Source organism: Pantherophis guttatus, chromosome 1, assembly GCF_059756535.1.
Source record: "Pantherophis guttatus breed Tessera chromosome 1, ASM5975653v1, whole genome shotgun sequence".
Lineage (NCBI taxonomy): Eukaryota > Metazoa > Chordata > Lepidosauria > Squamata > Colubridae > Pantherophis > Pantherophis guttatus.
In genome coordinates this window covers 277,918,341-277,933,476 of record NC_142063.1, presented here as the reverse complement: position 1 = coordinate 277,933,476, position 15,136 = coordinate 277,918,341, and the positions used below count along the sequence as shown (strand labels likewise).

Below are 15,136 nucleotides of genomic sequence, written 5' to 3'. Positions count from 1 at the left end.
TAGCAGCAGAAGTTTTGGGCTCCATTGTGGTCGTAAATCGAGGGCTACCTGTACATTTTCACATATCAAAGCATCATCGGGATGAAGTTACATATCAATTATCATTCCATTGGGGTGGGGGTGGGGAACCAATGCCATGAGACCAATTTCTACATGAAAAGGAGAAAGGTATCTGAACTAAGAGCATTTAAACTAGACTGATAAGAAGAGCTATTAATTAATTAGTGTCTTGCAGCCTCTGTAAACAGTCCCTGTAACCATGTGCTAGATTATAACGTAAGCAGCTTTCTCCATCTGCTAGCTTCCAGATGTGCTGAGATTATAAATCCCTCCTGGAAACTACCAGAGCATTATTTTACTTACTTCTGCAAAGATACTCAAGGAGTTCTGTGTTTTGTTTTGTAATCATATTTTAACTTAGAATTGACATTTAAATATGCAGCTACTTGAATACACAGAAGAATAAGTAACTGATTCATTATGGCTGTTGCTACTCCCCCAACCCATCCCTAGATCAGTGGCAAAACTATAAAGTTGCTTGTATATTTTATTTACGGCACTGTCCTCACTTCCAATAAATCTGTTTTTACCCTCATCTTCAGTACAGTGATTTCTGACTCAACTAGCATAGATAAAGTAGTTGTATACTTTACACAATGTTTCACTCCAAGAGCTTTGTAAGGTTGCTCATTAATGCTCCAGTTCTTATCACAATGATCTTGACAGCAAAAATCTGGTGCATTTTTCACACTATGGGGACGAGGCATGGGAGACTACTGGCTTGAGACATTTTGTCTGAGAAATTAACCACTGTGGAAATGGATTTGACTTTATCATGCGTCGGAATCAAGTTAAGTCCCAGAATTTTTCCATTCTGTACACAGTAATAAATATAACATTATGCATAGTACAGATCACATATAATTCTGCCCCTAGCATCTTATACAACTCAGAAAATTCTTGTGGATATAAAAGCCGATACACTTCCATTGATACAAAAATACATGGCCCAAATAAGGGATATATTGAGACCAGAAAACTACATAATACTATGGCAATCACCATAAACCCTAGAACAGGGGTGTCAAACTCAATTTCATTGAGGACTATATCAGGGTTGTGTTTGACCCTGGGGGAGGGGTGGGCATGGCCAAAGTGGCCATGGCCAGCTTGATGTCACTCGTGTCAGGGATGTTTGTGGTGGCCCAAGCGCTCTGCCATCCTCTGTCAGTTAAAATGGGCTCCAGAGCTCCATTTTCAGCTGCAATGGCCTCCTGCCACCCTCTGCCAGTGAAAATGGAGCTCGGGGGGGGGGCTACCGAGCTCCGTTTTTGCTGGCAGAGGCACCATGGGCCGGCCATTGTTGTTTCTTAGGGCGGCCCTGCGAGCCGCATCTAAGCACCCCATGGGCCAGATTCAGTCCCCAGGCCTAGAGTTTGATACCCCTGCCCTAGAGAAAGAGAAGAAAATTCTCTGTGCTACTTGTTATCTATCCAAACCTTTTTATTCTTTGTTTTCTCTTTAATTCCTCTTTGAATTGTAAATGTAATTACTTAATGGGTTAGATCAGGGATGTCAAAGTCGCATTGTCATGGCATCATCACATGACATATCACAACTTTCCCCCCTTCACTAAACCGGGTGTGGCCAGCACGTGACACATCTGGGCTGCGGGTTTGACAGCCCTGAATTAGATGGTGGGATCTCATTACCATAGGGTCATGGAAAGGTCTAAATATGCCACATTTACAGAGCAAATGTATACATACCTACAGAAATAAATATTTTTTAATTCATTTAGAATGGGCTGGAATAAACCTAGTAGGATTCATTCATATGCCTAGGACTGCATCCCTAATGATATTTTTATACAGTATTATCCTTTAAAATAGTTCCTTCCAGTAGGAAGGAACTAGGTAGGTAGCCTTCAGCTTTGTGTCTTCATTCAGTTTCCATGTGTTGAAAGAACAAGGTGCTGCCTCTGACTAATTTTTTCTATTATTATCATTGAGGCAGAATTCAAAATATACTCATTTCTGAGCAGTCAAGCTACAAACCAACATGTATCACTAATAGCCTACATATCCCTTGGGACTGGAAAAGATCCTTTATTTATTAGACCATTTATTGTTCACCGGTCAACACATGGAAGCAGAGCAAGAGATCAGATAGCAGTTGGGGGAATCTTGAAAAACCATCAATATGTGTCACAGTGTGACAATTAAATGCTTTACAGCCCCAATTTTCCAATTCTAAGGCTTCCCACTGTGGGTTTTTTTTTCCTATTAAATAAATAAAAATACATCTGAGAACATTTTAGGAACTGTTAATACTGTATGGTGGTAGTAAGTGACAAAGGCATAGGGAAAAGCTTGATTTTCTGATTTTTGTTTACAATAGGACAGATAGGCAATTGTTACTTAACTGATCCAGACATCCAGATGTCTTTCCTAGAGGCAATATGTCTGCTGTTGAAGTACTGCAGACCAAACATTTATTTAATTATTTGCTGCTGCTGGAACAATGGGAATTTGAATTAGACATTTGTTTGAAGTTTCAACACACAACACCTCACTTGCCTCCCTTCAGACGCTCATGACTTCTTGCCTTAAGCACATTATTTTGTGAATATTAAGACATTTTAAGTAAATACTTTTAACATCCCTAGGCTAATATCCTTATATTTCTAACCACCACCAGTTAACATAAAACAATGATGATGATTTTGATGATTGGTTACATAATCAGCCAGATGTTTAGACTGGATTTCGCATCAAATCCTTCTCAAAGACCTGAGATAGGCAGATGCTGTTATTTGATGGTGATACAGATATTGGTGCAGGATGTAAGCCGTCCCAAGTAAAGCTGCCTTTTGCAATTGACTGATACTGATTTTGTCAGTGCCAATGGTGTTCAAGTGGTGCTCCAGTTGTTTTGGGATTGCACCCAAGATCCCCATTACTATCTTTATTTCTTTAGCCACAGTCATTTTACTTCTATTTACAGGACTTTATATTCTGTTTTTTTTCCCCAGTTCTTTTTCTTCTGCTCTGCTGTCTCCAGGTATTGCAATGTCCACCATCCAGAGTTTTTTTGTCTTTTTTATCAACAGTTTATTTATTTATTTTATTTATTTATTTTGTCAAATACATATTAGATAATATATATAAGTATAAGCATGAATTGAATACATAAAATGAGTACAATTAAATGGAACATTAGGACAGGGACGGTAGGCACGTGGTGTTCTTATGCACCATGTTGTTAAGCCTGGAATGTTAGATCGTTATTAGTTAAAGTTGTATGCTGCCCAACTCTTCCCAAACATTGTACTTTCCATATGGGTTGGATTACATCAAGGATTACCTCCTGCTAGCATGAAGAAGGGGGCAAGACTCCATTACGTGTTCAGGGATTCAAGTTGAGGGGAAATGCTCTATCATACAGTAAATTAAACCCAAGCACCCAGCCAGCACACCCAGTGCACAACTCAAAAAGCCTTATTATAATCTGCCAGGAACTTGTCAAATCTTCTCCTTATCACCTGGTATCAGAGAGAAAGAAAGAGATTTAGCTAAATGCTGACAGGCTACAATGCAAATCAGGCAACACAGTTCTATTGCAGAGAGATTGCCTCTCATGAATGATGGTGAATATACGTGTCCAGGATAATGTTGCAGGATCCAATCTGGGTTGGTCACCGGGACCAGAAGTTTAGTCTCCCAAGCTTTCAGACTCGTGCTGGAGCCCATCTTCAGGGAATTTCTCACTAGCAGAGCATGTGCTGTTCTGTGTGTGTGGTATTTATAGTGCCTGTTGTATGTGGCTTTTTAGATGTTGATTCTCTCTAGTACCATATAAGTCATTTAACAGTTGTCCATAGAGCTAAAATGCCAGGTCCAGAGTCCTCCCAATCCAACCAAAAGATTACAAAGGAATTTAATATATTGACTTGAGATATTCGAAGGGCTGCTACTATTCTATTTCTTGTAGCATTTTGGAACTGATTAAGTGTAGACACTTTATCAAAGCATAGACAAGGGAGAGTGGGGAAAAACTTTTTTTTTTTCAGATGAGCACGTCAGTTTTATAGGGGGTCACAAACGACATTTGTGACTCCCTATAATGTTCTGGCTATGCTGATTTCACACAAATCACTGTGTCATGAATTTTTAAGATGCCTACAATAGCTGCTTAATTTACGCATGGATTTGGTTCAGGGAAATGCAGAATCCTTTTCTCTTACTGGTGCATCTACCCATGCTTTTCCCAATACATATATCACATTTCACTTATATTTCAATTTATAAGAAAATTGGGCATTTGGTCAGTTGCTTTTTCTCTCAAGAGTAATTAGTCAGTATTTCCTTAGGTAGAATCTATAGTTGCCAAGTATGACCACAGGTGGCAAACAGTGAAGAATCTCCAGGAGAGATTATTGGCTGCAATATTAAGAAGAGCCCCCTTTGAGATAGGAACTTTCTTGTAGTAGAATTTCTCATGTAGGAAACTGCACACTTTCATACCCATTGCTACTCCAGAACTTTTGCTTCTCTTCCCTCTGGAATCTAAATAATTTCCACCACCCAACAGAACAAGCTGCAACTGAATGGCAGAGAAGAGAACACTGTTGTTTACTGCAATGGCAAAAGAGGGGCAATGCTTGTTAAAAGAGAAGAGAATTGTACTCTGCTCCTATAACAATCCTAATTAGAAATACTACTTCTGAACAGCTAGGAACAGTAAACGAACAACATTCACTGCAAGGTCTTACTATGAAACACTGGAATTTTAGCTAGCCTCAGGAGCATGCTGGTAAACTATTAATAGAATATCCTGTACATTCCTAGCATTCTGAGGCCAGCACAACTGGAATTCTGTAAAGAAAAATCAGATTTATGCAGCTGCTACTGAAGGGAAGCTAAGCATAAAAGCTGACTATATCTAGAAAATCAATTTGCTTAGCCCCAGGAAATTTAGCTAGACAGATTTCTTTGGAAAAATATATAAATGTCTGTGTGTTGATTGCCACACCTAATGTGTCACCTTTATTTCTTCTTTTCATTAAAGCAGACATACCCAATTCCTGCAACCGTTCTTCAAATGTTTTTGTCTCCAGTCCCCTAAGCAGCAAAGATGATTAGGGATTGGAGGCTAAAACATATGAAGAATGGTTTCAAGAATTGGGTATGTCTAGTTTAGTGAAAAGAAGGACTAAAGGTGCCATGATAGCAGTATTCCATGATAGCAGTATTTCAATATCTAAGGTGCTGCCACAAAGAGGGTGTCAATCTGAAGCACCTGAAGGCAGGTTAAGAAACAATGGATGGAAATTAACCAAGGTGAGAACTGCTCCAGAATTAAGGAGAAATTTCCTGACAGTTAGAACAATTAATCAATGGAATGACTTGCCTCTGGAAGTTGTGGGTACTCCAACACTGGAGGTTTTTAAGAAGAGATTGGACAACCATGTCTCTGAAATGTAGGGTTTCCTGCCTAAGCAGGGGGTTGGACTAGAAGATCTCCAAAATCCCGTCAAACTCTGTTATTCTGTTAGATAGTCTAAGTGGCATGATAGCAAAGACCATCCTTATGAGGGTACGGGGAGGGGGGAATTAAAGCTGGCTACCTATAATGCCCTTCATGGCATAGAGCCTGGTTATTTGTGGGACTGCCTCAGGGGTGAAATCCAGCAGGTTCTGACAGGGTCTGGAGAACCAGTAGCGGAAATTTTGAGTAGTTCAGAGAACCGGCAAATACCACCTCTGGCTGGCCCCAGAGTGGGGAGGGAATGTGGATTTTGCAGTATCCTTGGAGTGGGGTGGGAATGGAGATTTTGCAGTATCCTTCCCCTGCCATGCCCACCAAGCCATGCCCACCAAGCCGTGCACACAGAACCGGTAGTAAAAAAATTTGGATTTCACCATTGGACTGCCTATCTCGGCTAGTTTCTGCCCATCTAGTAAGATCAGGCAGAGTTAGATCAAAAAGGGGTCAACCTTCTTTGTCTCAGCATCTGCCCTATGGAACAGTATCCCCCCAGAGACCTATATAATTTTCATCTTGATGATATTCCAAAGACCTTTGAAAACCTGGCTGTTTTCCTAGGCCTAGGGATAAGGTGGTGTTGAATCTCTTTTGATTATTTTGGGGTATGTTACTTATGGCTATTGCTTTCTTTTCTTTTTATAATATACATGTTTTTGTCTCTTCTTTTTACTTTCTTTAAGGTTCCAAGCAGCATCTAATTTTAATTATGTAAATAACTGGAATTGTTTGAAGTGCACATGGCAACCATGACTGAAATGTATATACATAGCTTCTGCCACTACAGAAGAATTACGCATTTCCCTTTTATGGCACTTAGAAGCCTACACAGAATAGCAAAGAAATAGAATCTTTAGAACTGAAGCTTGACAGTATTAATACAGAAGAGCTTCACATAATAGCCCTTGTAAGAACCTCTAGCAAAACTATATTTGGAGCTGTGGTTCCCTAATGCATTTCCTTTGAGACCCAGCACCTGAATAACACTTTTTTTTTTTTAACATAGACTACTTCATGATGCGCCAGCTACCAGCATATTTCTCTTGATATGCAGCATGACCTCTGCTTCTGTTCTTTTCATGGACCGATCACTACAATATAAGGTTTGGAGAGGCAATTTCACAGTTATTAATGCCACCAAAAAGGAACATGGATTTCTCATTTTCCTCCTTTATGTTATATATTCTGGAATGATAACAGCAAACCTTAGCACTGCGTACAATTATTACAACATTACTTTCTATCTCAACTGAATTTTGGACAGTTAGTTAAGGCAATTGAAGAGGCCGTACGCCACCTAAGTCCTACTGTATTTCAAAATAATTTTCCTAGCAATTTCATCTGCAAAATGATTGTTCACTGCCAGTCACTGCCTGTGAAGCAGAGCAAAAAGCATTTTTTTTTTTTTGAGATCACGTCTGTCTACCAGAAGGTCAAAATTTCATGGGGGCTGCAACTTACTCTTTTAGATGCATATAGTTAGTACATGCAACATTCTAAAGCCTTAACTCTAACCCTCATTGAGAGATTTTTAGTTTATTTATTCAATGACTGATACAGTCTGGACCAAATGTCTAAGAGAATTACCAAATCAAGACCCAAAATGAGAACCAGAATTCACAATAACAGAGGAACCAAAGTAATCAAATCTGTCAGACACACTGGTGGAGCTGAAGACCAAAACTATAGGGAACAACAACCAGCCTGTACAGAACAAATGAAGCTATCTACAAATTCATTAGATATTTTTCTCAGAAAAGAATCAATCTCTTCTGGCAGTTGGTGACAGTAAATGCCAACTGTCACCACTTCCATCTGGCCTTCCCTGTGTGTTTAACAGGTCAGTAACCCTCATCCTGATAAACAAATCTTTTTATATTCATTTACCCACCCTGTGTGGGCTGGGTTATTAATCCTTTCCTCAACATTAGCGTTGTGCCCAACATCTCTGCCTCCAGCATTAATGCTTTCTTCAGTAGAAGAAACAGGCACTGTGCCAAATCTACCCATTCACATCCAGACTAGGATAACCAAGGATTTTTGAAGGAAGCTATTGTGCCTACAAACAGGACCCGCTAGAGTTGACTATGCTCTCGGTGAAGGATTAGCCCTCAAAAAAATCTTCATAAATGGAGGCAGGCCCCTTCTTGTATCCTGCACTAAAGCAAAATCATGCTTCAACAATATCGTTCTGGATCTTACCTTGCCTATGGAGTCCCCAATATGCTCTATAGTTCTGAAATATGAATCTGACAGCATATGCAGATTTCTTTTTGATCTGCCCTTAGAGGTCCCAAGGCGGAGCAACAGAAAATATTTACTAGAGGTTGAGATTTAAGTATATGTGTTTCCTTGCAATATTTTTATACTATTGTAACAAAGCTCACTGCATTGTTTCATACATAAAATGCCTCTTACATTCATCGCATCAACGGGTATAATTAATGTTGTATTTGATCTATAGTCTGTGGCAGCATTCTGCATGTCCCTTTTCTCTTCTTGACATTGTGGGCTATTTTTGTAGAACCAGCTTTGGGGGATTTTAAATAGAGATGCCCTAATGCAGGGGTGGGCAAATGTGGCCCTTTTGCAACCTGTGGACTTCAACTCCCAGAATTCCTGAGACAGCTTGCCTGTCTCAGGAATTCTGGGAGTTGAAGTCCACAGGTTGTAAAAGGGCCACATTTGCCCACCCCTGCCCTAATGGAAAGGCAGATTACACTGTGCTGAAGATGAAGGTACATTTCTTCTGTGAGGACATAGCAGTTTAGCTCTGTTAGCTGCTCTGTTAGCAGTTTAGCTGTTAGCTCTAAAAATGTCATCTCAGCAATTAATCCCATTAGACCAGAGGTCTTCAAACTTGACAGCTTTAAGACATCTGGACTTCAACTCCCAGAACTCTATTCTAGCTATGCTGGCTAGAGAATTCTGGGAGTTGGAGTCCACAAGTCTTAAAACTGGCAAAGGTTTGAAGACTTCTGAATTAGACTCTACAGTTCATGCTCCCAAATAAGTAAGCACGGGATTGCAACTTATATTACGTTAACTTATGTCATTTAGAATTCCTTGTCATTCCTTGTAAATTCCCTCATTGACTGACTGACTTTTCCAGTTCTAACACTCATTCTAGCAAAACATTTTCAAGGAAAATCAGAGCTTCCCAAGTATAATTCAGAATATCATCACACACAGACAATGGCCACCATTTTTATTTTAACTCTGTCCCGTGGTGCAGCTTCCTAACACCTCTTCATAACACATACATGCATACATATATTTTGCTGATTCTTGCTTTACATAAGCAAGCACCACATAATACATAAGACCACATAATGTGGTCTTCCTTTGTGCATACTATCACAAAGGAAGACCACATTTCCCAATGGTAATTAAACTACAGCCTGCCTGCGTGTCCCATAGTTATTCCCCACATAAAAGAGATTTCAAGGGGTTCACTGAGTCAACAAGAAACAAAAATGATTGTGTTGATGATCACAGACTTAAAGCACTGCTTGAATTGGCTTAAACATACTTAGTTTTATACTTAGCATTAGTTTTCAATCACCATGCACATTAAAAAATATCAGATCTGTCCCTATTTTCAGCTCTTCATAACTCATCTTCTTGTACTGAATAAAATGATAGTTTTCCAGAATTGTTTAAGATTAAACACATGATATATAGACCAATAGAGTTATATAACACCCACATTTAAGGAAATCTATGGAACAAAGGATTCCGCACCAAGGAGTTTGGATGATTGCAGGAACCCTGTGCTACAATATGAGCTGGAGTTATAATTAGGTGTCATGGCCATTGTAATCCTAAGGACATCATCATGTATTACCAACAACTGTTGACAGTTCTCATTCCAGGCATATCCTGAAATGGCAAGTCTGCAGAGGGCAGCCCACAATAGAAACAATGGCATTTATTTTTGTCCTGTTCCAAGATTGTCTCATAGTACATATATGCTAGCCAACTGCTGGGCTTGTTTGGCTGTTCAATATTAGATTACTGGTTTGAACAAAGCTCAGCAACCATGCAAATCATTGTATATATGGACTTCAGGAATGTACTTTGGGGAGCTTATTTTTAACATCATGGAGAAAAAAGCCTGCCACCCTCAGAATTTGCAAATCCACAAGGCCTACTGGGAGAGCATATTGTTTCCTGAAATCCAAATAACAGACTTTTCTCATGCCAAGAAAGAGATTGCCTTTTCTCAGGTGTTATTTATAGATATATGCATCCAGTTAACCTTTTCCCTTTCTTACAGACTGAGGACAATGTAAAGCTATGAAGGTTGCAATCCACCAGCCACTCAAATCAAGTGAGTTGTTGAAGGGGGTGGGGAGGAAATCCCACTGAAAGGGCTAGAGTGCAGTAGAGCAATGTTTTAGAGATTATTTCTTTTTACCATTTTCATCCTGAAATATTAGGATGAACTTTTTGTCTAATTGGGACTAAACAATAAAAACAAAAATGGCACATTCTTGTAAAACATTATTATTATTATTATTATTATTATTATTATTATTATTATTATTAATGTAAATTGGATATATTCTGTACTATAGCATCTGTTATGCTACGGTAATTCTTTGGTAGCATCCATTAAGATTGTTCCATTTTTGTGAGTTTTAAGAAAAAAATTAAAGGATTTCTGAATTCTAAATAAAGCCAGTGATGCCACTAGAAATCAAACAATTCAAAGCCTTTATTGAAAAAAAAATCTGCTCTTTTCCACAAAATAAATAACTTATAAAGAAAATAGCAGTAGCACTTATATACTGCTTCACAATGCTTTACAGCCCTCTCTAAGTGGTTTACAGAGTCAGCCTATTGCCCCCAACAATTTGGGTCCTCATTTTACCGACCTTGGAAGGATGGAAGGCTGAGTCAACATTAAGCCAGTGAGACTCGAAATGCCAACTGACTCGAAATGCTGTGAAAAAGTTCAGAAAATGGCTACATTTACATACTCCCCCAAAAGTCATGATTTGTTGTCCTTTGAACAAGTTCTCCTGGTCTATCATGCTAAACTGACAATTCATGTACCAGTCTAATAAGCTTAATAGCTTAGCACATTATGGGAATCATGAAAGTCAACACTCATGGGCTTAAAAAGTGACTTAATGCAATGTGTGAACGCAGCCTTTTTCATAGCTTTTTTGTTAACTTTAATGGACTATATTCAGGAAAGTGTATGGAGGATTCTAACCAAACACAATACAGTTTTACAATGGATAACTAGACCTGGAAAAACTGCAAATCAACCTGCCCTCAGTTATAAAGTTCAAAGGTGACCTTGGGCCAGACACTCAGACTCAGTTTAAACTCCTTCATAAAGTAAGAATAAAATTGAGTTTAATGTATTTGTGTCATCTTGCAAGCTCTTGCTAGAGCACAACGCCCAAATCATCACCCCAAACAATATAATGCTATGTCTCAAAGACAGCAGCTGCAGATAGTATGATCTGGACTGTAATATGTAAACAGGGCAGCATAACTTTTTCCTTCAGTGTCATGACACGGAACACCCCCCAACTCTTATTTGCATTAGGTAGAAAGCTGTTCATTATCACTAAGAAGGCAAAAAAGAAAAGGACCAACACTGCTCCCCTTTACATCTTTAACAGAACTGGGATTGTCTCTGTGGCTGCTGTTTTTTCTAAAAAACGGAGAATCCTTAAGGCATTGAATGTACTGTGTAGTTTGACTCCAAGCTGTATATTTGATTAAATCTTCCTCTATAAATATGCACCATGTTGAGTTACTGACTGGCCTTCTTAAATCAGAAGACAAAGAAAAAAAAAACATGATGTGATTAGGAGAGTTGAAATAATTCTATTGTTACTATAATCTTTTGATCCACCTGCATTGAACATACAGTAAGATAAAAGACAACATTATACAAAAGAAGTGCTAAAGGTAGCAAAAATCTTATCTAACTTTTGACCAAGAAAAGATGATGCTTCATTTATTCCTAATCACTGGACCAATTCACAGAACTTTATAAATGTGCTGAATAATCTTAGTTGAAGGATTGAACCTAAAAAAGGAATAATATCCCAAACTATTCCTGATGGGACTCTTGCCATGTGCGCAGTGAAGCATACAGTTCGAAGCTCAAGTTCTGAGCATCAACAATGAGGACTTAGTGAGCTTCTGATGAAATATAGAGAAGCAAAGACTTTCTTCCACATTTACTCTCATCCCGTCAACTGCATTTCAGAAAGCATTTCCAGGATCATGTTCACAAGGGTCTTCCTTTGTGCCCAAGCAGCAACAAAGAGCCAGAAATGGTATGCAGGACGATGTTAGAAGAGACAAGCACAATGTATTAACTACCAGTATGGGGTTGGTTTCTGTTATACCTTTAACGTCCTCAATCTATGAAGAAGCACCTGTGTTTCATATAAAACTGTACTCACTTAAAGACAAACAAATGCATGCACACATATAAGCAGGTAACCACCAGTATGATGAAATGGGTAAGGTATTAAAGTAGAGACACACCAATTTTAGTTCACTATTAATGTGGAAACTCACTGGTGACTGGGTCATCTGTCTCTACACATAATCTACTTTATTCTATTCTTTGGGGAAATTTGGAGAAGGCGTACCATATATTCTGCCTTTGGCTCTTGGCAGAAATCTAATCCTAACAAATAAAGAAAGTAACACAATTCAAAATGCATACTGAGACACTACCAGTGCTTCAAATGATAATACAACACCAAAATCTAAAACCATCATCCTATCTTTCACTCCCTCTCCTCCTCCTCTATTTCTCACCCACCCCCTCCAAGTTTTCAACAAGTGAGCATTCTAGAGAGTGACATGACGATCAGCACAAATTCCCATTCAACTGAAGATGGTTTTCTTTGGCTGGGCTTTTCTGACCTTCCTTTGCTGCTTCTCCCATGCCGGATCCAGGAGCAGGTCCCTGTCCCATTCGTCCTCTTGGTTCATGTATTCATCCTCTTCATATTCGTAGCTGTAGTGTAGGTTGGAATTGATCTGAGTGGTCATCTTGCTTAGAGATCAGGTCCTTTTTCACCGCTGTAGATGGTTACTGTAACTTATGAAGGATCTTCTCAAGATGATTGTAACAACGGGGAAGGTAATATTGCTTGTAAAGGAAATTAATCTTGCAAAGTGGCCCAAAGACGGAAGGTTTTTTCCCTCCCTTTACTTGGCTCTGTACAGGAAGGGAAGATAGAAGAAGAGACAATAAAACTGACAGCGGGAGCTAGCCTTCACTTTTTCGCTCAGCTTTCCTGCTCCTGGACTGCTGCTGCTGCTGGCTATAAGCCGGGCTCTGGCTGAAGGCAGCTGCTAGGCACGGCTTCTGCTTTTTATCCCCTCGCCTTGTCACCTGACCCTGCTCTGCCTCGCTTGGGACATATCCATCCCCTTCCCCTCCCTGCCTGAACGTTTTGAAGTTCCCCTTCAGAAGAACTCTGAATTTGCTACCTAATCTGGGGGGAAAGGACATCGGGTTTGCAGAGAGAAGCAGAATATACTAGAAGAAAGGCATTTGTTACTCTCAGAAGCTGTGACCCCATCCCCTCTTCAAACTTGTTACAGAACATAGCTCAACATAGGTGTACTGAAATATTATCTTCTCCAAGGAACTAGAAATACATGCATATAAACATGCATATAGATGGAAAAGCAATGAAGAATAATATGATTAAAATAAGTTTAAATAGCCAGATTCACTCTAATAATAAATGACTTTCACCTTTACTTTCCTTGTGAAAAGTATTTCCAGGCAAGCCTCTTTTTCTATATCAGAAAAATAGATATATAATATTCTAAGATAAAGTGTGCCATGTCATTCCAGTTTAACAAAATTGCATCAATCTTATTTTGTACAGCAATCTTATTCCTTTTTCCAATAATACTGCAGTTTTGTGATTTTTGCCAAGAATGGATAACAAAACCATTTTTTATTTCCATTCAATCGTGACCAATTCTCAGAGACTGCCTGAACAAGTCCTTTTGGTTTTCTTAGCAAGCATTTTCAGAAGTGGTTGCCATTCCTTCTTCCTAGGGCCGAGTGAGAGTGACTGGCTCAAAGTTACTCGGTGAATTTCTACAGTTAAGGGTGAACTTGAACTTTTGTATCCCCAGTTTTAGTCTAAAAGTTTTAACCACTTTACCCCACTAGTTCTGTATAAGAAAGCTGAATTAATCTGAATCAGCAAATAAAAACTGAACATTATTTACTTTTTCTACAAGATTATTCTGGTACACTATGGTTTGAAAAGTGTAAACCTTTAGATCATTTTATTGGTTTAATGGAGATTTCATTTCCCTTCATTCATTCGTTCTGGAGACTGCTTGTTGTCTATTCTTGATTTAGTCCATCACTATGGTTCTCCCAAGCTGCTAAGAACTGAAGTTCATGTGAAGAACCATTACTATTGTCCATCTCTTCTATAAAAGTTTATCTAATCCAATATCATAAATTCCAACAATTAGATTTAGAAAACTATTTTAACCCCACTTTTATAAAATGGAAAGTCATTGCTTGCATCAACTCCTGGGGAAGTAAAAAGAAACAGCAACATACAGTACATTACATTACCAAAGAGAACAATAATGTAATTCAACAGAGTAATCATAAATTACCTGAAGAGAAGGGCATACATAAGACAAGTAGAGAGAAGTGGGTAATACTCTGCAAAACAGTTCAAAATAGTTAACATTTCCATGTTACAAAAATTGAGTTCTTAACTTCTACAAGAATGATGTTAATTTGCCAAGAGAAAACTGTTATATGCTGATGGTGAGAGATTTTGCAATGCCACACAATTTCTCTCTCCTTTTACCATATGGTACAAATTCTATAGTTAATTCTGGTTTAAGTTCACCATGCCCAGTACAACTTGAGGACCCTTTTAGATACATGCTCCTAATTTAATCTAATTGTTAATTTAATCTAATTTAATCTAATTTAATCTAATCTGTTGCTTCAGCAACAGCCAACAGTAAAATTTCCCACTTCTTTCCAGATGTGACAACGGAAGTCTCTTTGCTTTGCTTTTCCCCCCTTAATCCAAACATATGATCCAAACCTCTAAACTTGTTCTGCCAGAGGCAAATACAAAGGTCACAGTGTACCAAGGAGATAAAATATCTTACCATCCACATATTGACAGCGGCACGTATAGTGTACGCTCAGAATTGGAAATCCGAGATAATACCAACAGAAGAAAAAATAATAACAAAAATAAATGAATGCGCAGAGATGGATAGGCTCACAAAAGAGCTCCAAGATAAAGAGAACACTGACTTTTATTTAGTTTGGCAAAAATGGTACACATGGTTAGAAAGAAGGATAGGGCCAACAACATAGGACATTAGGAGAACATAACTCAAGAATTGTAGAAATAGATACATGAGATGAGCCGTAGGATTGTATAAATAAATGGTTAATATGATTGTAGAAAGATACTGCTGAACTTCAATGAATGTATTAAGGTATAAGCAAGTAAATTTGTAAATAGTATGATTAAGGAAAATTGGTTAAATGGACATTAATCACCGATGCGAAGGTTTTCTAGAAGTTAGT

General features: G+C 38.5%; 1 protein-coding gene across 1 annotated transcript in view; it reads right to left on the bottom strand.

The window, feature by feature from the left end:
* Positions 1-12,886, bottom strand: part of ACTN2 (actinin alpha 2) — a 61,906-nt gene extending 49,020 nt beyond the window's left edge. The window contains exon 1 of the mRNA XM_034428289.2: positions 12,457-12,886. Coding sequence (XP_034284180.1) covers positions 12,457-12,585 — 129 coding nt within the window. The 5' untranslated portion in view covers positions 12,586-12,886. The remainder of the gene's footprint in view (positions 1-12,456) is intronic.
* Positions 12,887-15,136: the final 2,250 nt, after the last annotated feature.